The 23515-nt window shown below is 47.6% G+C and overlaps 2 protein-coding genes across 4 annotated transcripts in view; one reads left to right on the forward strand and one right to left on the reverse strand.

The window, feature by feature from the left end:
• The window catches only part of LOC144592188 (cadherin-related family member 2-like), an 89160-nt gene extending 82964 nt beyond the window's left edge, over positions 1–6196 (forward strand). The window contains exon 32 of the mRNA XM_078396667.1: positions 5139–6196. Within this exon, the coding sequence (XP_078252793.1) occupies positions 5139–5330 (192 nt within the window). The 3' untranslated portion in view covers positions 5331–6196. The remainder of the gene's footprint in view (positions 1–5138) is intronic.
• A 1552-nt stretch (positions 6197–7748) lies between these two features.
• Positions 7749–23515, reverse strand: part of enpp6 (ectonucleotide pyrophosphatase/phosphodiesterase 6) — a 58917-nt gene continuing 43150 nt past the window's right edge. Inside the window, exons 4-9 of one of the 3 annotated variants that reach the window (XM_078396670.1) lie at positions 21949–22090; positions 20043–20222; positions 18481–18618; positions 16576–16699; positions 13179–13316; positions 7749–8032 (exon numbers count right to left, since the gene is read on the reverse strand). In XM_078396670.1, coding sequence (XP_078252796.1) covers positions 7764–8032; positions 13179–13316; positions 16576–16699; positions 18481–18618; positions 20043–20222; positions 21949–22090 — 991 coding nt within the window. In that variant the 3' untranslated portion in view covers positions 7749–7763. Of the gene's footprint in view, positions 8033–11135; positions 13317–16575; positions 16700–18480; positions 18619–20042; positions 20223–21948; positions 22091–23515 lie in introns of those variants that run through there. The other 2 variants (XM_078396668.1, XM_078396669.1) reach the window with 2 other exon arrangements.

Consider the following 23515-nt stretch of genomic DNA (forward strand, 5'->3'; position numbering starts at 1 on the left):
CCTAGGATCTCTGGCCACTAGAACATCTGGGAGATTGTTGGTGTCTTCCTTAGTGAAGACAGATCCAAAGTACCTGTTCAACTCGTCTGCCATTTCCTTGTTCACCATAATACATTCACCTGCTTCTGTCTTCAAGGGACCCATGTTTGCTTTAACTAATTTTTTCCTCTTCACGTACCTAAAGAAGCTTTTACTATCCTCCTTTATATTATTGGCTAGCTTAACATCATACTTCATTTTTTCTCCCCGTATTGTCTTTTTAGTTATCTTCTGTTGATCTTTAAAAGTTGCCCAATCCTTCGGCTTCCCACTCATCTTTACTATGATATACGTCTTCTCTTTTATTTTTAGAGAAGGTTCGCCAGATTGATCCCTTGGATGGCAGGACTTTCATATGAAGAAAGACTGGATAGACTAGGCTTATACTCGCTGGAATTTAGAAGACTGAGGGGGGATCTTATAGAAACATATAAAATTCTTAAGGGGTTGGAGAGGCTTGATGCGGGAAAATTGTTCCCGATGTTGGGGAAGTCCAGAACCAGGGGTCACAGCTTAAGGATAAGGGGGAAGTCTTTTAGGACCGAGATGAGAAAACATTTCTTCACAGAGAGTGGCGAGTCTGTGGAATTCTCTGCCACAGAAGGTAGTTGAGGCCAGTTCATTGGCTATATTTAAGAGGGAGTTAGATGTGGCCCTTGTGGCTAAAGGGATCAGGGGGTATGGAGAGAAGGCAGGTACAGGTTACTGAGCTGGATGATCAGCCATGATCATATTGAATGGCGGTGCAGGCTCGAAGGGCCGAATGGCCTACTTCTGCACCTATTTTCTATGTTTCTATGTTTATACTGTCCTTGACTTCCCTTGTCAGCCACGGTTACCTCTTACTCCCCTTAGAATCTTGCTTCCTCTTTGAAATGAAATGAAATGATCCTGTCTCTTCTGGATTATTCCCAGAAACACCTGCCATTGCTGTTCCACCATCATCCCTGCTAGGGTCCCTTTCCAGTCAACTTTGGCCAACTCCTCCCTCATGCCAACATAGTCCCCTTTGTTCAACTGCAATACTGACACTTCCAATTTAACCTTCTCCCTCTCAAATTGCTTTTCTCCAGAGAATCTGCCTGCCCCGCTGAGTTACTCTAGCTTTTTGTGTCTGTTTTTGGTTTAAACCAGCCTCTGCAGTTCTTCCTGACAAATTTTCTATAATTATTGGGTTAAGTCGGTCTGGTGGGGAAGATGCTGGAGTCGATTATCAAAGATATAATAGCAACGTATTTGGATAGCAGTAACAGAATCGGTCCAAGTCAGCATGGATTTACGAAGAGGAAATCATGCTTGACAAATCTTCTGAATATTGGCAGAACTATCAACAGATTAAACTGCAATTTCTTTGATGGTCGTTTTAAAAGGTTTCAGAGACACAGGAATTGCAAATCTTGGAATGTAGAACATAAAATGCTGGAGTAACTCAGCGGGTCAGGCAGCATCTCTGGAGAACATGGATAGGTGACGTTTCACAGAGTGCTGGAGTAACTCAGCAGGTCAGGCAGCATCTCTGGAGAACATGAATAGGTGACGTTTCACTTTGATGCCATTTTGAAAAACAGCACCTGCAGTTCCTCGTGTGTCTATAAAAGATTTATATATTTAGTTTGATTGTGTTTAGAGACATAGAGTCATACATCATGGACACAGGCCCTTTGGTCAAACTTGCCCACACCGGCCAGCATGCCCCATCTACACTAGTCCCACCTGCCTGCATTTGGCCCATATCCCTCTAAACCTGCCCTATCCATGTACCTGTCTAATTGTTTCTTAAATGTTGCTATTGTCCCTGCCTCAACTACCTCCTCTGGCAGCTGAATCCATACACTCACCACCCTTTGTGTGAAAAAGTTCCCCAGATTCCTATAAAAGAGCCTGTCCCACTTTAGGCGATTTTAAGGCGACTGCCGGTGACTAGGCTGTCGCCGACAGTTCGCCGAGGTGTCGCGGGCGGGCACGATCGTGAGGAGTCTTCCAAGAATCGTAGCGAATCTCAGCGCGTCGCTGAGAAATCTACCGGATTGAAATTTCTCGGAGACAGCTGGCTTGTCGCCAGGTATCGTTGCTTATTGCGGGCGCTGTCTGTCGCACGCTGTCCCCAGGTTTGCTAGGTTGTCGCAGATGCATTTAGAAGCACGTAATATTCAAATAAGTAAAGTAATTTGAAGATGCCATAAAATACTTGGGTTTAACCAATTTATTTACCGTCAGGACATTTGACAGGTAGATTGGAGGCGACAGTTTGACGGTCAGGTAAGCGTGGGAATTTTGCGATGTTTATGGCCATCAGCGATTACTTTTAAAGTGGGCTCCCAACCCAGATATGCAACCCAGAAACCAGATATGCATCTCCCGTACATTTTCAAAGAAAGCCCACACTCCGCACAAAAATCCATTTAACCACGTTTAAAATTAAATTTCTTAATACTGCTATTAGTAAACTGGAAGTCAATCCTGTTTATGCCTTGTTACCGTGAAGCTTGGTTTTCAAGTAACCCGGGCAAGATGTTATATTTCAAAACTCTCAAGTAATTACAGACTTGTCAGTGATTTCAGCGAAAATTAGGACGCCGGAGAAGCATTGACAGCGTGGGAATTTCGCGATGTTTCCGAAGACGCTGTAATCTCGACCTGACTCGGCATTGTCGTGGTCATTGTCGTGGTCATTGTCGTGGTCATTGTCGTGGTCATTGTCGTGGTCATTGTCGTGGTCATTGTCGTGGTCATTGTCGTGGTCATTGTCGTCAGGTAAAAGATAATTTCGGCGATCTGCTACGACTTTGACAGTCGCCGGCAGTCGCCTAAAAAATCGTCTAAGTGGGACAGGCCCTTAAACATTCCCTCCCCCCCCCTCATTTTAAACATAGGCCCTCTGGTTCTAGATTCCCCTAATCTGTTTCTACCCAATCTATTTCTCTCATGATTTTATACACCTTTATAAGATCACCCATTTAGATTTTTTTAGATTTAGAGATACAGCGCGGAAACAGGCCCTTCGGCCCACCGAGTCCGCGCCGCCCAGCGATCCCCGCACATTAACACTATCCTACACACACTAGGGACAATTGTTACATTTACCCAGTTAATTAACCTACAAACCTGTACGTCTTTGGAGTGTGGGAGGAAAACGAAGATAGACAATAGACAATAGACAATAGGTGCAGGAGTAGGCCATTCAGCCCTTCGAGCCAGCACCGCCATTCAATGCGATCATGGCTGATCACTCTCAATCAGTACCCTGTTCCTGCCTTTTCCCCATACCCCCTCACTCCGCTATCCTTAAGAGCTCTATCCAGCTCTCTCTTGAAAGCATCCAACGAACTGGCCTCCACTGCCTTCTGAGGCAGAGAATTCCACACCTTCACCACTCTCGGAGAAAACCCACGCAGGTCACGGGGAGAATGTACAAACTCCGTACAGACGGCACCCATAGTCAGGATCGAACCCGGGTCTCCGGCGCTGCATTCGCTGCATTCGCTGCAAGGCGACAACTCTACCGCTGCACCACCGTGCCGCCATCATCCTCCTGCGCTCCAAGGAATAGAGACCCAGCCTGCTCAACCTCTCCCTATAGCTCAGACCCTCAAGTCTTCGCAACATCTTTGTAAATCTTCTCTGCACCCTTTCCAGCTTGACAAAATCTTTCCTACAGCATGGTGCCCAAAACTGAACACAATGCTCTAAATGCATTCTCACCAACATCTTATACAACTGCAACATGAACTCCCAACTTGTATAGTCAATACTCCGACTGATGAAGGCCAATGTGCCCAAAAGCCTTTTTGACCTCCGTGTGATGCTACTTTCAACGAACTATGTACCTTCACTCCCAGATCCGTCTAATCTACAAGACTCCCCAGAGCCCTGCCATTGACTGTGTGAGTCCTGCCCATGTCAGTGCTCCGAAAATGCACCATCTCACATTTCTCTGTATTCAATTCTGCGGCACGGTGGCACAGCGGTAGAGTTGCTGCCTTACAGCGAATGCAGCGCCGGATACTCAGGTTCGATCCTGACTACGGATGCTGTACTGTACAGAGTTTGTACATTCTCCCCGTGACCTGCGTGGGTTTTCTCTGAGATCTTTGGTTTCCTCCCACACTCAAGACGTACAGGTGTGTAGGTTAATTGACTGGGTAAATGTAAAAATTGTCCCTAGTATGTGTAGGATAGTATTAGTGTGTGGGGATCGCTGGCCTGTGTGGACTCGGTGGGCTGAAGGGCCTGTTTCCGCGCTGTATCTCTAAATCTAAAAAAAAATCTAAAATCAATTCCATCAACCATGGAATTTTGCATCTCTGAGCAAGGGGTTATGGGGAGAAAGCAGCAGAATGGAGTTGAGAGGGAGAGATCGACCAGCCTCGATTGAATGGCAGAGTAGACCTGATGGGCCGAATGGCCTCATTCTGCTCCCATCAATTATGAATTTATGAACATAAAAGATTTGTACATTTTGTTTGATTGTGTTTATAGATTTTTCTAATCAAAACGTTGCAAATCCAGTGCCTGCATTTAGTGGCATCATGAGCTTTCATGCTAATAATGTCTTGAACTAAACACTATTCCCTTATCATGTTCTATACACGGTAAATAGAAACATAGAAACATAGAAAATTGGTGCAGGAGGAGGCCATTTGGCCCTTCGAGCCAGCATCGCCATTCATTGTGATCATGGCTGATCATCCACAATCAGTAACCCGTGCCTGCCTTCTCCCCATATCCCTTGATTCCGCTAGCCCCTAGAGCTCTATCTAACTCTCTTTTAAATTCATCCAGTGAATTTGGCCTCCACTGCCCTCTGTGGCAGAGAATTCCACAAATTCACAACTCTCTGGGTGAAAAAGTTACTTCTCACCTCAGTTTTAAATGGCCTCCCCTTTATTCTTAGACTGTGTGGCCCCTGGTTCTGGACTCCCCCAACATTGGGAACATTTTTCCAAATGGATCTATTGTCATCATGTATTGTCTTTCCATTGACTGGATAGCATGCAGCAAAAGCTTTTCACTGTACCTCGGTACACGTGACAATGAACTAAACTGTGGTTGTAATCATTCTTTTTTTTTTCTCTCTTTGCGATTGTGACTTCAAACAGGGGAAAAGAGGCATTGTATGTCCCGTGAGGGCTCGAAACAGTGATTTGGAAACTCCCCGAGGGGCCACAGTTCTCAACTTCCTCTCTGTGGCCTTAGCATCGCATGAAGACAGAAAACGGGCGGAGAAGCTGAAATCTGGGGAAATGGCTCAAACATTCAACAATGATAGACCCAATGCTACCGATCTGTGAAGCAAGAAAGAAGAGTCTTACATGTTGTGACTTTCTGGGTAGAGGTAGACTCTTAGCTGTGTGTGTAAGATTAGCCGTGACATTTGGAAATATAAAGTTGGGGTATTGACGTGGCACAGGCCTCGAGAAAATGGCGGCTTAAAACAACCACCCCAGAATAAACAACTAATGTGTGGAGTAACTCAGCGGCCCAGGCAGCATCTCTGGAGAACGCGGATAGGTGACGTTTCACAGAGTGCTGGAGTAACTCAGCGGGTCAGGCAGCATCTCTGGAGAACGCGGATAGGTGACGTTTCACAGAGTGCTGGAGTAACTCAGCGGGTCAGGCAGCATCTCTGGAGAACGCGGATAGGTGACGTTTCACAGAGTGCTGGAGTAACTCAGCGGGCCTGTTTCCGCACTGTGTCACTCTATGATTCTATTTATAGCTCAGCTAGGTCAGGCAGCTTCTCTGGAGAAAAAGGAATAGGTGACATTTTGGGTTGGGACACTTCTTCTACACTGAGGTATTTCTTTCTGCCTGTTGTACCTGCCCATGGCTTGATAGTATTCGTGTACAGTATTAGCTGAGAACCGTATAACTCGACATAGCAATGACACGCAAACAAATGCTTCTCACTGTCTCTCATATGGAATGGGTGACGTTTCAGGTCGAGATGCTTCCTACCCCTCCTCTCCGCCATCTTTCTCTCTCGCTCCCCACCCCCCCCACACAATCTGTGAAGAAGGACCCCATCCAAAAACATCACCTATCCATGTTCTCCAGAGATGCTGCCTGATCCGCTGAGTTGGTTTAAACCTGCATCTGCAGTTCCTTCCTATACATTTTGGGTTAGGTCTCATCTTCCGACTGATTGTAGTAAGAAAGAACATACGAGGAACATCCTCGAAGTATAAATTCCCTCCTTTATCCTCAAGTGGTCCTATCTTCTCTATGGTTACCACCTTGTTTTAAATGTATGTTTGAAATGCTTAGTTTAATTTAGTTTAGTGATACAGCGTGGAAACAGGCCCTTCGGCCCATCGAGTCCGCGCCGACCAGCGATCCCCGCACACTAACACTATCCTACACACACTAGGGACAGTTTACAATTTTTACTCCAGCCAGCTAACCTACAAACCTGCGCGTCTTTGGAGTGCGTGGGTGGAAACCGGAGCGCCCGGAGAAAACCCACGCAGGTCACGGGGGGAAGGAACAAACTCCGTACAGGCGGCGCCCGCAGTCAGGGTGGAACCCGGGTCTCTGGCGCCGTGAGGCAGCAACTCTACCGCTGCGCCACAGCGCTTGACCCTGTGGGAGTTTTGGTGTCGATCTGTGTACGACAGCTGAGGAAGATCATGGGAAGGCAGTGTACCGAGGGGGGAGAAGCTGGTTTTTACATCCAACGCCGTTGGAAGCGGCCTCTAACGGAGGGCTCGTGAAGGATGAAGATTTACTGGGCTTAGTTTGGCACGGAGTTTATTTCTTGTAAGGTTTTGCTTCCAGATTTTTGGCAGGACGGTTTTTCATTGCTGCAGCTATAGAATGTATCCACGAGAATCATGGAAGCCCATTCATCTCTTCTCGTGAGGGAAGAAGGGGCCGTTTCCAACCGCCTAGACAAGAGCCCTGGATTTACACTCACTTGCAGAACTGCCTCATGTGAAAAGATGCCTCGCAATTAACGTATGATATATATATTTCACAAAATGCTGGAGTAACTCAGCGGGTCAGGCAGCATCTCAGGAGAGAATGAATGGGTGACGTTTCATAGAAACATAGAAAATAGGTGCAGGAGTAGGCCATTCGGCCCTTCGAGCCTGCACCGCCATCCAATATGATCATGGCTGATCATCCAGCTCAGTAACCCGTACCTGCCTTCTCTCCATACCCCCTGATCCCTTTATCCACAAGGGCCACACCTAACTCCCTCTTAAATATAGCCAATGAACTGGCCTCAACTACCTTCCGTGGCAGAGAATTCCACAGACTCACCACTCTCTGTGTGAAGAAATGTTTTCTCATCTCGGTCCTAAAAGACCTCCCCCTTATCCTTAAGCTGTGACCCCTGGTTCTGGACTTCCCCAACATCGGGAACAATCTTCCCGCATGTAGCCTCTCCAACCCCTTAAGAATTTTATATGTTTCTATAAGATCCCCCCAGCGAGTATAAGCCTAGTCTATCCAGTCTTTCTTCATATGAAAGTCCTGCCATCCCAGGGTCGAGACCCTTCTGCAGACCCATTCCTTCTCTCCTGAGATGCTGCCTGACCTGCTGAGTTACTCCAGCATTTTGTGAAATAAATACCTTCGATTTGTACCAGCATCTGCAGTTATTTTCTTACACTATGATATATATATATATATATATATATTAAGCTGGAAAGGGTGCGGAGAAGATTTACGAGGATGTCACTGTGTTCCTCAGAGTGCAGGCAGGATGAAGGGTGATCTTACACACGTGTAAAAAACCATGGGAGGAATAGATCGGGCAAACACACACAGAGTCCCTTGCCCCCAGAGCAGGGGAATGGAGGACCAGAGGACATAGGTTCAAGGTGAGGTGGAAAAGATTTAATAGGAACCCGAGGGTGTAACTTTTTCATACAGAGGATGGCGGGTGTATGGTACGAGCTGCCAGAGGAGGTAGTTGAGGCAGGGACTATCACGACCTTGAAGAAACATTTAGACAGGTACATGGATAGGACAGGTTTAGAGGGATATGGGCCAAAGGCAGGCAGGTGGGACTCGTGTATAGAAACATAGAAAATAGGTGCAGGAGGAGGCCATTTGGCTCTTCGAGCCAGTACCGCCATTCATTGTGATCATGGCTGATCGTCCACAATCAATAGCCCGTGCCTGCCTTCTCCCCATATCCCTCGATTCCACTAGCCCCTAGAGCTCTATCTAACTCTCTCTTAAATTCATCCAGTGATTTGGCCTCCACTGCCATCTGTGGCAGAGAATTCCACAAATTCAGAACTCTCTGGGTGAAAAGGTTCCTTCTCATATCAGTTTTAAATGGCCTCCCCTTTATTCTTAGACTGTGTGGCCCCTGGTTCTGGACTCGCCCAACATTGGGAACATTTTTCCTGCATCTAGCTTGTCTAGACCTTTCATAATTTTATACGTCTCTATAAGATCCCCTCTCATCCTTCTAAACTCCAGTGAATACAAGCCTAGTCTTTTCAATCCTTCCTCATATGACAGTCCCGCCATCCCAGGGATCAATCTCGTGAACCTACGCTGCACTGCCTCAATTACAAGGATGTCCTTCCTCAAATTAGGAGACCAAAACTGTACACAATAGTCCAGATGTGGTCTTACCAGGGCCCTATACAACTGCAGAAGACCCTCTTTACTCCTATACTGAAATCCTCTCGTTATGAAGGCCAACATAATTCTTCACTGCCTGCTGTACCTGCACGCCAACTTTCAGTGACTGGTGTACAAGGAAACCCAGGTCTCGCTGCACCTTCCCCTTACCTAACCTAACACCATTGAGATAATAATCTGCCTCCTTGTTTTTGCCGCCAAAGTGGATAACCTCACATTTATCTACATTATACTGCATCTGCCTTGCATGCATCTGCCCACTCACTCAACCTGTCCAGGTCACCCTGCAACCTCCTAACATCCTCTTCAGAGTTCACACTGCCACCCAGCTTTGTGTCATCCGCAAACTTGCTAGTGTTGATTCTAATTTCCTCTTCCAAATCATTAATATTTATGGTAAACAGTTGCGGCCCCAACACCGAGCCTTGCGGCACTCCACTCGCCACTGCCTGCCATTCTGAAAAGGACCCGTTTACTCCTACTCTTTGCTTCCTGTCTGCCAACTAAGTCTCTATCCATGTCAACACTCTACCCCCAATACCATCTACATACTAAAATTCTGATTTGTTTGTTTGTTTGTTCTTGAACTACAGCCAAAACGGTACCCGATAGCGCGACAGTTTTAGGCCCGCCTTACTCACCGTCGTCCCTTTGGTGCCAATGGAAGAAGTTTCATTGAAATCGGTGTTATATTTTTAAAGTTATTCACATTTTGAAGTTCAAATCTATCTCCTTGGGAGGGAGGGGGTGGAGGGAGGGTGGAGGGGAGGAGGGGAGGGAGGAGGGAGGGAGGGAGGGTGAGGTGGGAGGAGGGGAGGGTGCTACACCAATGCAGGAGAGATTTAGGCCCAATGGGTCCACTTGGTCTAGTGTGCTCTAATTTTAGTCACCAATCTCCCGTGTGGGACCTTATCAAAGGCTTTCTGAAAGTCTAGATACACTACATCTACTGGCTCCCCTTCATCCATTTTACTTGTCACATCCTCGAAAAATTCCAGAAGATTAGTCAGGCATGATTTCCCCTTCATAAATCCATGCTGACTTGGACTTATCCTTTTACTGCTATCCAAATGCGCCGTTATTACCTCTTTAATAATTGACTCCAGCATCTTCCCCACCACCGAAGTCAGGCTAACTGGTCTGTAATTCCCCGTTTTCTCTCTCGCTCCTTTCTTGAAAAGTAGGATAACATTAGCTATCCTCCAATCCACAGGAACTGATCCTGACCCTATTGAACATCGGAAAATGATCACCAATGCGTCCACTATTTCTCGAGCCACCTCCCTGAGTACCCTGGGATGCAGACCATCAGGCCCAGGGGATTTATCATCCTTCAGTCCCATTAGTCTACCCAATACTATTTCTCGCCTAATGCAAATTTCTTTCAGTTCCTCTACCCCCCTAGATCCTCTGTCCTCCAGTACATCTGAGAGATTGTTTGTGTCTTCCTTAGTGAAGACAGATCCGAAGTACCTGTTCAACTCTTCTGCCATTTCCTTGTTACCATAATAATTTCACCCGTGTCTGCCTTCAAGGGACCCACATTTGACTTTGCTACTCTTTTTCTCTTAACATATCTAAAGAAGCTTTTACTGTCCTTCCTTATAGTCTTATAGACAATAGACAACAGGTGTAGGCGGAGGCCAATCGGCCCTTCGAGCCAGCACCACCATTCAATGTGATCATAGCTGATCATTCTCAATCAGTACCCCGTTCCTGCCTTCTCCCCATACCCCCTGACTCCGCTATCTTTAAGAGCTCTATCTAGCTCTCTCTTGAATGCATTCAGAGAATTAGCCCCCACTGCCTTCTGAGGCAGAGAATTCCACAGATTCACAACTCTCTGACTGAAAAAGTTTTTCCTCATCTCCGTTCTAAATGGCCTACCCTTTATTCTTAAACTGTGGCCCCTGGTTCTGGACAGTCTTGGCCAGCTTCTCCTCGTACCTCATCTTTTCAGCCCGTATTGCCCGTATTGTTACCTTCCGTTGTCCTTTGAAAGTTTCCCAATCCTCTGGCTTCCCGGCTACTCTTTGCTGTGTTATACATCTTTTCTTTTAGTTTTATTCCATCCCTAACTTCCCTTGTCAGCCACGGTTGCCTCTTACTCCCCTTAGAATCTTTCTTCCTCTTTGGAATGAAATGATCCTGCGTCTTCCGGATTATGCCCAGAAATTCCTGCCATTGTGTAGTGTAGATAGGACATGTTGGTCAGCATTGGCAAGTTGGGCCAAAGGGCCTGTTTCTACACTGTATGACTCTTTGACTATGTCTGAGTCCCTATTAGAGCTTTCATTAATTTAACTCGGGCTGAACTACAAAAAAACCCCATCTTTGCAATAAATTCTGTGTCAAGTAATCCTTTATTTCCAGCAGCTTGCTTTTAACTTAAAAAGTTCACTTTAATAGTGACAATTGTGATAACAATCTAGATTTCATTCATTCATTTTGATCTGGCAAAGGAAAAATAAGTTTCCACATTGATGGGAGCAAGTCAAGTCAAGTTTATTTGTCACATATATGATGTGCAGTGAAATGAGGATTGTGCTAAAATTACAAAACAGAATAGAAAAAAAAAAGATTTTTTAACACAAAAAATAAATGAATGCAGTAAATTAAATTAGTCCCTGGTGATATGAGAGTTAACAGTCCTGGTGGCCTGTGGGAAGAAACTCCGTCTCATCCTCTCTGTTTTCACAGCGTGACAGCGGAGGCGTTTGCCTGACCGTAGCAGCTGGAACAGTCCGTTGCTGGGGTAGTAGGGGTCCCCCATAATGTTGCTGCCTCTGGATCTGCACCTCCTGATGTATAGGTCCTGCAGGGGGGCGAGTGTAGTTCCCATAGTGCGTTCAGCCGAACGCACTACTCTCGGCAGAGCCTTCCTGTCCTGGGCAGAGCTGTTCCCAAACCAGATTGTTTGTTCGTGACTTAATGTTTGTTAGACATGCCTGCACTGTGATGTAACCATTCAGGACTAGAGGGGAGATGGGGTGGCACGGTGGCGCAGCGGTAGAGTTACTGCCTTACAGCGCCAGAGACCCGGGTTCCATCCAATTTACCGAAGCCAATTAACCAACAAACCTGCACGTCTTTGGAGTGTGGGAGGAAACCGGAGCACCCAGAGAATACCCACGCAGGTCACGGGGAGAACGTACAAACTCGATACAGACAGCGCCCGTGGTCGGGATGGAACCCGGGTCTCCGGCGCTGTGAGGTGGCAACTCTACGCTGCGCCACCGTGCCGCCCATAACGTCATTTTCAAGATTGCTATTGTATTGAAAATCCAAAGTCTTCTTATATATCTTTGCCCCCAAAAGATAAACTTAATCAAAATTTCACCTCATATTTCAATGTTAGAAGCAATTCGAAATATTAACAATTCTTGCTAAAATGCAAATATTTTGATTCAACATTTTTTTTTAAATTAAAAAGTATTATAAACAGTGAAAGGCCTGGATAGAGTGGATGTGGAGAGGATGTTTCCACTAGTGAGAGAGCCTTGGACTAGAGGTCACAGCCTCAGAATTAAAGGTCGTTCCTTTCGGAAGGAGATGAGGAGGAATTTCTTTAGTCAGAGGGTGGTGAATCTATGGAATTCATTGCCACAGACGGCTGTGGAGGCCAAGTCAATGGATATTTTTAAGGTGGAGATTGACATATTTTTGATTAGTGCGGGTGTCAGGGGTTATGGGGAGAAGGCAGGAGAATGGGGTTAGATGGGAGAGATAGATCAGCCATGATTGAAGGCGGAATAGACTTGATGGGCTGAATGGCCTAATTCTGCTCCTATCGCTTATGAACAGCATGTTAGAGAATCACAAACACAAAAAGCTGGAGTAACTCAGCGTGTCAGGCAGTATCTCTGGAGAGAAGGAATGGGTGACGTTTTGGGTCAAGAACCTCCTTCAGACCTTTCTCATGACTCTCAGTCTGAAGAAGGGTCTCGACCCGAATCGTCATCTATTCCTTCTCTCCAGAGATGCTGCCCGTCCCGCTGAGTTACTCCAGCGTTTTGTGTCTGTCTCTGGTGTAAACCAGCATCTGCAGTTCATGGAAACATAGAAACTTAGAAAATAGGTGCAGGATGAGGCCATTTGGCCCTTCGAGCCAGCACCGCCATTCATTGTGATCATGGCTGGTCATCCATAATCAGTAACCCATGCCTGCCTTCTCCCCATATCCCTTGATTCCGCTAGCCCCTAGAGCTCTATCTGACTCTCTTTTAAATCCGTCCAGTGAATTGGCCTCCGCTGCCTTCTGTGGCAGAGAATTCCACAATTTCACAATTCTCTGGGTGGAAAGGTTTCTTCTCACCTCAGTTTTAAAATGGCCTCCCCTTTATTCTTAGACTGTGTGTGTGGCCCCTAGTTCTGGACTCCCCCCAAACATGGGGAACATTTTTCCTGCATCTGGCTCGTCCAGCCCTTTCTTAATTGTATACGTGTAGATCCATCCTACAGGTGTTGGAGAAGCAGCCAGGCGAGCGTTTCCATCGCCACGGTGATGGCGGCCGTGGTGCCGAGGGTGGGAGCGGCCTTGTTGTTTAGCATAGCTGCCACACGGGGCCAGGATCCATTGTTGGGCAGTGGTTTTATTCCGGTCAGGCGGCACATGATGTTGTACACGTCAACCACCTTGATCGGCGGCACCTTGTAGTTCCTTCTGAAATCTGAACACCAACACAATCTTAGTGACGCAGGCAGCTTCAGGTGTGTCCCACCTCTCAGCTCTCTTTCTGCAGCTTTTCCCAACCTTCCCACTCGCTCAACCTGTCCAAGTCACCCTGCAACCTCCTAACATCCTCTTCACAGTTCACACTGTCACCCAGCTTTGTGTCATCCGCAAACTTGCTAGTGTTGCTTCTAATTCCCTCTTCCAAATCATTAATATATATGGTAAACAGTTGCGGCCCCAACACCGAGCCTTGCGGCACTCCACTCGCCACTGCCTGCCATTCTGAAAAGGACCCGTTTACTTCTACTCTTTGCTTCTGTCTGCCAACCAATTCTCTATCCATGTCAACACCCTACCCCCAATACCATGTGTTCTAATTTTAGTCACCAATCTCCCGTGCGGGACCTTATCAAAGGCTTTCTGAAAGTCTAGATACACTACATCCACTGGCTCCCCTCCATCCATTTTACTTGTCATGTCCTCAAAAAATTCCAGAAGATTAGTCAAGCATGATTTCCCTTTCATAAATCCATGCTGACTTGGACTTATCCTTTTACTGCTATCCAAATGCACTGTTAATATCTCTTTAATAATTGACTCCAGCATCTTTCCTACCACCGAAGTCAGGCTATAAGGGAATGGTAAGGGAATAAGGTTTAGTGCAAGGTAAAGCCAGCAAGGTCCGATCAAAGATAGTCCGAGGGTCACCAATGAGGTCGAGAGGATTTGGAGGGATATGGGCCAAATGCCGTCAGGTGGGACTAGTGTAGCTGGGACATGTTGGTCGGTGTGGGCAAGTTGGGCCGAAGGGCCTGTTCCCACGCTGAATCACTCTATGTCTCTAAGGATCCCGACTTTAAACGTCGCTCATCTACATCCTCCAGAGATGCTGTCTAACCCGCAGAGTTACTCCAGCATTTTTGTTTTAGACTTGACTTTAGAGTTTAGGCTTTAGAGGTACAGCCTTCGACCTTCGATCCACCGGGTCCGCGCTGACCGGCGATCACCCCGTACACTAACACTACCCTATACACTGGGCACAATTTACAATTTTACTGAAGCCAATTAACCTACAGATCCGCATATCTTTGGAGAGCGCGAGGAAACCGGAGCACCCGGAGAAAACCCACGTGGTCATGGGGAGAACGTACAAACTCCATACAGACAGCACCCGTAGTCAGGATGGAACCTGGGTCTCTGGCGCTGTAAGGCAGTAACTCTGCCGCTGCGCAAGGGGCCACAGTTTAAGAATAAGGGGTAGGCCATTTAGAACTGAGATGAGGAAAAACTTTTTCAGTCAGAGAGTTGTGAATCTGTGGAATTCTCTGCCTCAGAAGGCAGTGGAGGCCAATTCTCTGAATGCATTCAAGAGAGAGCTGGATAGTGCTCTTAAGGATAGCGGAGTCAGGGGGTATGGGGAGAAGGCAGGAACGGGGTACTGATTGAGAATGATCAGCCATGATCACATTGAATGGCGGTGCTGGCTCAAATGGCCGAATGGCCTCCTCCTGCACCTATTGTCTATTGTCTATTGTCTATTGCGCCACCCCTAAGCAGACACAGATTTAATTTGAAACTTGTCAAAATAGTTTAAAGTATTAATAAATATATATTATGTATGAGATCTGTGCCAAAGTGGTATATTTATTGAGGGTGTTAAGTATTTCACTTTAATCCCTGGGCATCAAAACCTTTCCACACATCTAGAAACCATGTCAGGAACATGTGCAATAATTCTAGGTGTAGATTTATTATAGGTTGGTCAAAAACAGGAAAAAATAACAATATCTTATTTTGAATGAATGGTTTAGGTTTAGGTTTTTTTTTGTCACTTGTACTGAGCGAGGTACAGTGAAAAGCTTTGATTTGCCTCCTATCCAAACTTGGCGGCACGGTGGCGCAGCAGTAGAGTTGCTGCCTTACAGCGAATGCAGCGCCGGAGACCCGGCTTTGATCCCAACTACGGGCGCCGTCTGTACGGAGTTTGTACGTTCTCCCCGTGACCTGCGTGGGTTTTCTCCGAGATCTTCGGTTTCCTCCCACACTCCAAAGACGTACAGGTATGTAGGTTAATTGGCTTGGTAAATGTAAAAATTGTCCCTAGTGGTGTGTGTAGGATAGTGTTAATGTGCGGGGATCGCTGGTCGGCGCGGACCCGGTGGGCCGAAAGGGCCTGTTTCCGCGCTGTATCTCTAAACTAAACTAAACTAAACTAAAAGATCAGATAATACCATGTGTAGGGAGAAATGCAGATGCTGCTTTAAACCGTAGACACAAAATGCTGGAGTAACTCAGTGGGTCAGGCAGCATCTCTGGAGAACGTGGATAGGTGACGTTTCACCGAGTGCTGGAGTAACTCAGTGGGTCAGGCAGCATCTCTAGAGAAAAGGAATAGGTGACGTTTTGGGTCGAGACCCTTACAGGAGGAGAACGACTTCAAAGTAGGCATACCTTGAAGAGATTTTGCAGTGGAGTGGACAAAATGTGTGAGGAGAAACTGTGCCTAAATACAACCAATGAGGCATGGTGGAACAGCCAGAGACCCGGGTTCCATCCTGACTACGGGTGCTGTACGTTCTCCCCGTGGCCTGCGTGGGTTTTCTCCGGGTCCTCCAGTTTCCTCCCACACTCCAAAGACGTGCGGGTTGGTAGAGTAATTGAGTTTGGTAAATTTGCCCCTAGTGTGTGTGGGTAGAATTAGTGTAAGAAATTAACTGCAGATGCTGGTACAAATGGAAGGTACTTATTCACAAAATGCTGGAGTAGCTCAGCAGGTCAGGCAGCATCTCAGGAGAGAGAAGGGAAGAGAACGTCGCCCATTCCTTCTCTCCTGAGATGCTGCCTGACTTAGACAACAGACAATAGATGCAGGAGGAGGCCATTCGGCCCTTCGAGCCAGCACCGCCATTCAATGTGACCACGGCTGATCATTCTCAATCAGTACCCCGTTCCTGCCTTCTCCCCGTACCCCCTGACTCCGCTATCCTTAAGAGCTCTATCCAGCTCTCTCTTGAATGCATTCAGAGAATTGGCCCTCCACTGCCTTCTGAGGCAGAGAATTCCACAGATTCACAACTTGCTGAGTTACTCCAGCATTTTGTGAATAAATACCTTCGATGGGTAGAATTGGTGATCGCTCGAGTCAGCGTGGACTCGGTGGGCTGGAAGGTCTATTTCCCACACTGTACCTCGAAAGTCTAAATGCGGTCAGGCCAAGGTCTTGCACAACTGTTACGTGACTAACGCGACTTTACCTGGTCCGTACGCCACCAGGAACCCCTTCATATCCATCTGCTCATTGTCATAGCCATGCCAGCCACGTTGCCAACCCTTCCTGCTCCCTGTTTCATTGGCCCAGTACGGCAACTTCTGTATATTCTGAAAGAGATCAAACATTTCATTGTCATACGTACCAGCAATGGAGCAATGAAACTTGCACCTGCTGCAGCTCCACAGTCCCGTTAACGCAATGAATAACACACAGATAAATATACACCGATCAGCCAAAACATTCAAGATTCAAGATTCAAGATAGCTTTATTGTCATCCAAATTGGACGAAATTCAGTCACCCACAGTCCAACAACAAAAGCATCAAAATAGGCATTAAAATTACACAACCCCCAAAACACACAAAAGAAACATCCATCAAGAAAACATCCATCGCAGTGAGTCTCCTCCAGTCCTCTCTCTCCTCACTGTGATGGAAGGCCACAATGTCTTTTCCCTTCTCCTGCTGTCCTCTCCCGCAGTCAGGTTGTTGTGGTTGCAGGCCGCGCCGGACGGTCCGCAGCGGGCCGAGCCTAAGGCGAGTCGCAGCCGCTCCCGCAGCCTCCGAAGACGGCCGGCTCCGCCGATGATAAGTCCGATCCGGGGCGGGCGAACACGCTGCTGCTGCCGCTGTTGCTGCACGTCGGGCGGTCGTGGCTCCCGACATTGAAGCCCCCGCCCAGCAGAGAAATATCCCGCGTCCTATCTTAGGCCGCGCCAGACGGTGAAATGTCCGCGACCCAAGCCCCGCGATCCTGATGTCGGCATCCACACGGCCCGAGCCTAAGGCGAGTCGCAGCCGCTCCCGCAGCCTCCAAAGACGGCCGGCTCCGGTGATGGTAAGTCCGGTCCGCGGGCTCTGCGAACCGGAGCCCTTGAGGCCGACAGCTCCAGGAGTTGGGCCGATGGTTGGGCCGCAGCAGGAACGGAGACACCACCCAGAAAACAAAGGTCGGGTCTCCGTTCGGAAGGGACACATATTTACAATTTTACAGTTCCCCCCTCCCCCCCCCACACATACACACATAGTAAACAAACACAAAAACACCACATCACTACTACAATTAAGACAAAAAAACAACAAAACACAAAGACAAATGGACCGCAGGTAAGCCGCAGCTGCTATGGCAGCGCCGCCATTGTGACCTGATGAGCCGAAACATTGTGACCACCTGCCCAATATGCTGTTGGTCCTCCGTGTGCAGCCCCATACGCAGCAGGGTGCGATGCACTGTGTATTGTGACACATTCCTCCCGTGACCACCATTTAAATTTTCCGTGACTTGTGCCACAGTCGACCTTCTGTCGGTTCGGGCCAGACGGGACAGCCTTCGTTGCCCTCGTATTAGACGTACAGGTTTGTAGGTTAACTGGCTTCTGTAAACGCCCCCTAGTGTGTGTAGGATGGAACCTACAAATACTGTTGAGCCTTAATTGTTTTTGATTGTTACTTATTATGAAAACATAGAAAACATAGAATATCGGTGCAGGAGGAGGCCATTTGGCCCTTCGAGCCAGTACCGCCATTCATTGTGATCATGGCTGATCGTCCACAATCAATAACCCGTGCCTGCCTTCTCCCCATATCCCTTGATTCCACTAGCCCCTAGAGCTCTATCTAACTCCCTCTTAAATCCATCCAGTGAATTGGCCTCCACTGCCCTCTGTGGCAGAGAATTCCACAGATTCACAACTCTCTGCAAACGTTGTTTCTCACCTCAGTTTTAAATGGCCTCCCCTTTATTCTTAGATTGTGGCCCCTGGTTCTGGACTCCTCCAACATTGGGAACATTTTTTTCTGCATCCAGTCCTTTTATAATTTTACACGTTTCTATAAGATCCCCTCTCATGAATGAATTTTAAAAACCATGGGCTAATATCACCTCTTACCTCGATAATGAACCAGCCAGGTTGAACAAGTAGGGTGAGGGGGGCGACGAACTTTCCACGTTTGTAATGATATCGGTCAGGAATTTCATCCTTCTTGTACACGTTCATCTCCTTTACTTCCTTCAAGCCTCTGTAAACCTGGCGAGATCAGGGAGTTTGAGTTTGAATTGGAGTTCAGTTTATTGTCACTTGTATCGAGGTACAGTGAGAAGCTTTATGTCGCGTGCTCACCGGTCAGCGGAAAGACTACACATGACCCGAAACGTCACCCATTCCTTCTCTCCTAGATGCTGCCTGACCTGCTGAGTTACTCCAGCATTTTGTGATACCTTCGATTTGTACCAGCATCTGCAGTTATTTTCCTGCACACATGATTACATAGAAACATAGAAACATAGAAAATAGGTGCAGGAGTAGGCCATTTGGCCCTTCGAGCCTGCACCGCCATTCAATATGATCATGGCTGATCATCCAACTCAGTATCCCGTACCTGCCTTCTCTCCATACCCCCTGATCCCTTTAGCCACAAGGGCCACATCTAACTCCCTCTTAAATATAGCCAATGAACTGGCCTCAACTACCTTCTGTGGCAGAGAATTCCACAGATTCACCACTCTGTGTGAAAAAAAACGTTCTTATCTCGGTCCTAAAAGACTTCCCCCTTATCCTTAAACTGTGACCCCTTGTTCTGGACTTCCCCAACATCGGGAACAATCTTCCCGCATCTAGCCTCTCCAACCCCTTAAGAATTTTATATGTTTCAATAAGATCCCCCCTCAGTCTTCTAAATTCCAGCGAGTACAAGCCGAGTCTATCCAGTCTTTCTTCATATGAAAGTCCTGCCATCCCAGGGATCAATCTGGTGAACCTTCTCTGTACTCCCTCTATGGCAAGATTGTCTTTCCTCAGATTAGGAGACCAAAACTGTACACAATACTCCAGGTACTCCAGGATTACAATCGCGTTGTCCACGGTGTGGAGACACAGGGTACAGGGAATTACGTGAATCACGTTTAGTGCAAGTCCAGTAAAGTTCGATCAAAGATAGCCCGAGGGTCCCCAAAGAGGTCGCTAGTAGCTGAGGACTGCTCTCTGGTGAATAGACAATAGACAATAGACAATAGGTGCAGGAGTAGGCCATTCGGCTCTTCGAGCCAGCACCGCCTGTCAATGTGATCATGGTTGTGGTAGGATGGTTCAGTTGCCTGATAAAAGCTGGGAAGAAACTGTCCCTGAATCTGGAGGTGTGCGTTTTCACACTTCTGTACCTCTTGCCCGATGGGAGAGGGGAGAAGAGGGAGTGGCCGGGGTGAGACTGGTCCGTGATTATGCTGCTGGCCTTGACGAGGCTGCGTGAGGTGTAGATGGAGTCAATGGAAGGGAGGTTGGTTTGTGTGATGGTCTGGGCTGCGTCCACAATTTGCTGCAATTTCTTGTGGTCTTGGATGGAGCTGTTCCCAAACCAAGCTGTGGGCCGAAGGGCCTGTTTCCGTGCTGTATCTCTAGAATTTTTATTTTTTTAAAATCGTTGTGATGATACGTTAAAATCCCTTAATACCCACCTTGTCCAGCTTGCCTTCATGGGGCCATATGCTCACCACAGCTCCCCTGTCCATCATCACCAAGATGTCCGTCATGTCTATGTATTTATCCAGTTCGATAATCTTATCCATCCAGAAAATGTCCGTCATTCCGTGATCCGAAAACAGAATGACGTTCAAGTCATCCTGGAGGCCCACCTCCTGTGGAGAACATAAGAGGAAGATCTGGGATATACGCAACACGCTGGAGTAACTCAGCGGGTCAGGCAGCATCTCTGGAGAACGTGGGTATGTGACGTTTCACAGAGTGCTGGAGTAACTCAGCGGGTCAGGCAGCATCTCTGGAGAACGTGGATAGGTGACGTTTCACAGAGTGCTGGAGTAACTCAGTGGGTCAGGCAGCATCTCTAGAGAGAAGGAATGGGTGACGTTTCAGGTCGAGAGCCTCAGCGTGGAGTTTAACGTTCCGTCTACAGTAAACCTTGTTATTATATTTCGGATTTCAGTGATAGTGGACTGTCCATTTAATCTTTGCTATCTACAAGGATGAGTTTAGAAGGACGAGAGGGGATCTTATAGAGACGTATAAAATTTTGAAAGGACTGGACAAGCTGGATGCAGGAAAAATGTTCCCAATGTTGGGGGAGTCCAGAACCAGAGGCCCCACAGTCTAAGATTAAAGGGGAGGCCATTTAAAACCAAGGTGGGAAAAACTATTTCACTCAGAGAGTTGTGAATTTGTGGAATTCTCTGCCACAGAGGGCAGTGGAGGCCAATTCACTGGATGAATTTAAAAGAGAGTTAGATAGAGCTCTGGGGGCGAGCGGAATCAAGGGATATGGGGAGAAGGCAGGCACGGGTTACTGATTGTGGATGATCAGCCATGATCACAATGAATGGCGGTGCTGGCTCGAAGGACCAAATGGCCTTCTCATGCACCTGTTTTCTATGTTTCTATGTTTACAATTCAAGCCTATCAACTGCAAACTTGCCTTTTGAGGCATTTGTGGTCTTTGATATCACACAAGACCTTGCACTAAATGTTATTCCCTTATCATGTATCAGTACACTGTGGACGGCTCGATTGTAATCATGTATGGTCTTTCTGCTGGCTGATTAGCACGCAACAAAAGCTTTTCACTGTACCTCGGTACACGTGACAATGAACTCAACTGATAACTGATAAGAGGTTATTGTACAAATATCGGAATCATAGGATATGTTTGCACAGGGTAAGGATTTGTTAATGGAGTGAGTCAGAGTGGGATAGTGTTGGTGTGCGGGGATCGGTGGTCGGCGCGGACCCGGTGGGCCGAAGGGCATGTTTCCACGCTGTATCTCTAAGATCTAAGGTCCAACATAAACCTTCCCCCTCTCACCTTATAGCTAGGCCCTCTAGTGTTGGACGTTTGCATCCTGGGGGAAAAAGGTTCTGACTGACTATTGCAGAGGACCAGTGAGTCAAACTGATTCCGCGTTGGCCAAACTGATCTCCCGGTGGCTGAGCACTTCAACTCCCCCTCCCATTCCCAGTCTGACCTTTCTGTCATGGGCCTCCTCCAGTGCCATAGTGAGGCCCACCGGAAATTGGAGGAACAGCACCTCATATTTCGCCTGGACGGCTTGCAGCCCAGTGGTATGAACATCGACTTCTCCAACTTTAGATAGTTCCTCTGTCCCTCTCTTCCCCTCCCCCTTCCCAGATCTCCCTCTATCTTCCTGTCTCCACCTATATCCTTCCTTTGTTCCCCCCCCCCCCCGACATCAGTCTGAAGAAGGGTCTCGACCCGAAACGTCACCCATTCCTTCTCTCCCGAGATGCTGCCTGACCTGCTGAGTTACTCCAGCATTTTGTGAATAAATACCTTCGAAGTGAGTCAAACCAGGGGAGTAAGCATTAATGAACCGGCCACACATTTAGTCTGACCTTAATTTTCTCGTTCATTTTTCTTAAAGTCTCATCCAGTACGCTGGTGGCTTCCATCCTCTGCTTGGACATGGGGCCGTGGAAGTGCCCTTCGACATCAACGCGTTCATAGTACACTGCAGCCACGTCTGCCTTCCCCTGTCTATAATCAGACAAACAAACCACCATCATTTGAAAGGCAGCAACAAGGAACTGCAGTTGCTGGTTTACCGAGAAAAGACACAAAAAGTGTTAGAGTATCTCAGTAACGTTGGTGGGGCAAGGTGGCCTAGTGGTAGAGCTAGGGTCGCCAACTGTCCCGTATTAGCCGGGACGTCCCGTATTTCGGGTTAAATTGGTTTGTCCCGTACGGGACCGCCCTTGTCCCGTATTAGGCCTGGACCGGACACTGTAGGCCCGGAGGGGCGCTGTAGGCCCGGACACTGTAGGAAAAAAACTGCAGATAATAATAATAATAATAATAATGCATTTTATTTATATAGCGCTTTTCATATACTCAAAGACGCTTTACAGAGATTTAGAGAACATAGGGAAATGAATAAATAGATAAATAAGTAAATAAGTAAACGAACAGAGAAAGGAGACAGAAGGTGAGGTGACCTTCAGTGGTTGAAGGCAGTACTGAACAGGTGAGACTTCAGCGATGTTTTGAATGTGGTGAGTGTGGAGGAGTCTCTAACGGTTTGGGGTAGTGAGTTCCATAGGGTGGGAGCAGCGATGGAGAAAGCCCTGTCCCCCCAGGATCTGAGTTTGGTCCGAATGTGGGGGGATAGGAGATTGGCAGCAGCAGAGCGGAGGGTGCAGGTGGGAGTGTGCCTGTGGAGGAGGTCGGTCAGGTAGGATGGGGCCAGGTTATGGAGGGCTTTGTAGGTTATGAGGAGGATTTTGTACTGGATTCTCTGGGGGATGGGGAGCCAGTGGAGCTTGTAAAGGACGGGGGTGATATGGTCACGGATGCTGGTTAAAATCGAAGGTAGACACAAAATGCTGGATTAACTCATCGGGTCAGGCAGCATCTCTGGAGAGAAGGAATTGGGTGATGTTTCGGGTCGAGACCCTTCTTCAGACTGATGGGTGACGTTTCGGGTCTGAGGAAGGGTCTCGACCCGAAACGTCACCCATTCCTACTCTCCCTAGATGCTGCCTGACCCGCCGAGTTACTCCAGCATTTCGTGTCTACCTCCGGACAGTATAGGCCCGGAGGCCCGGGCGCCCGCCTAATGGAGGTTGCTTAGCAACCCGCCTCCCGCCCCGGGCGGCCGCCATTGGTGGAGCGGGAGCACGTGGCCGCTGGCTGGGTGAGGTCACATGGGGCGCGGGGCGATGACATCACCTTGTCCCTTATTTGGGAGTGAGATGGTTGGCACCCCTCGGTAGAGCTACTGCCTTACAGCACCAGAGACGCTGTAAGTTCGATCCTGACCATGAGTGCTTGTCTGTACGGAGTTGGTACGTTCTCCCCGTGACTGCATGGGTTTTCTCCAAGATCGTCGGTTTCCTCCCACCATCCAAAGATATACAGGTATGAAAGTTCATTGGCCTGGTATAAATGTAAATTGTTCCTAGT

The sequence above is a fragment of the Rhinoraja longicauda genome, chromosome 3 (assembly GCF_053455715.1).
Source record: "Rhinoraja longicauda isolate Sanriku21f chromosome 3, sRhiLon1.1, whole genome shotgun sequence".
NCBI classification, from domain to species: Eukaryota; Metazoa; Chordata; class Chondrichthyes; order Rajiformes; family Arhynchobatidae; genus Rhinoraja; species Rhinoraja longicauda.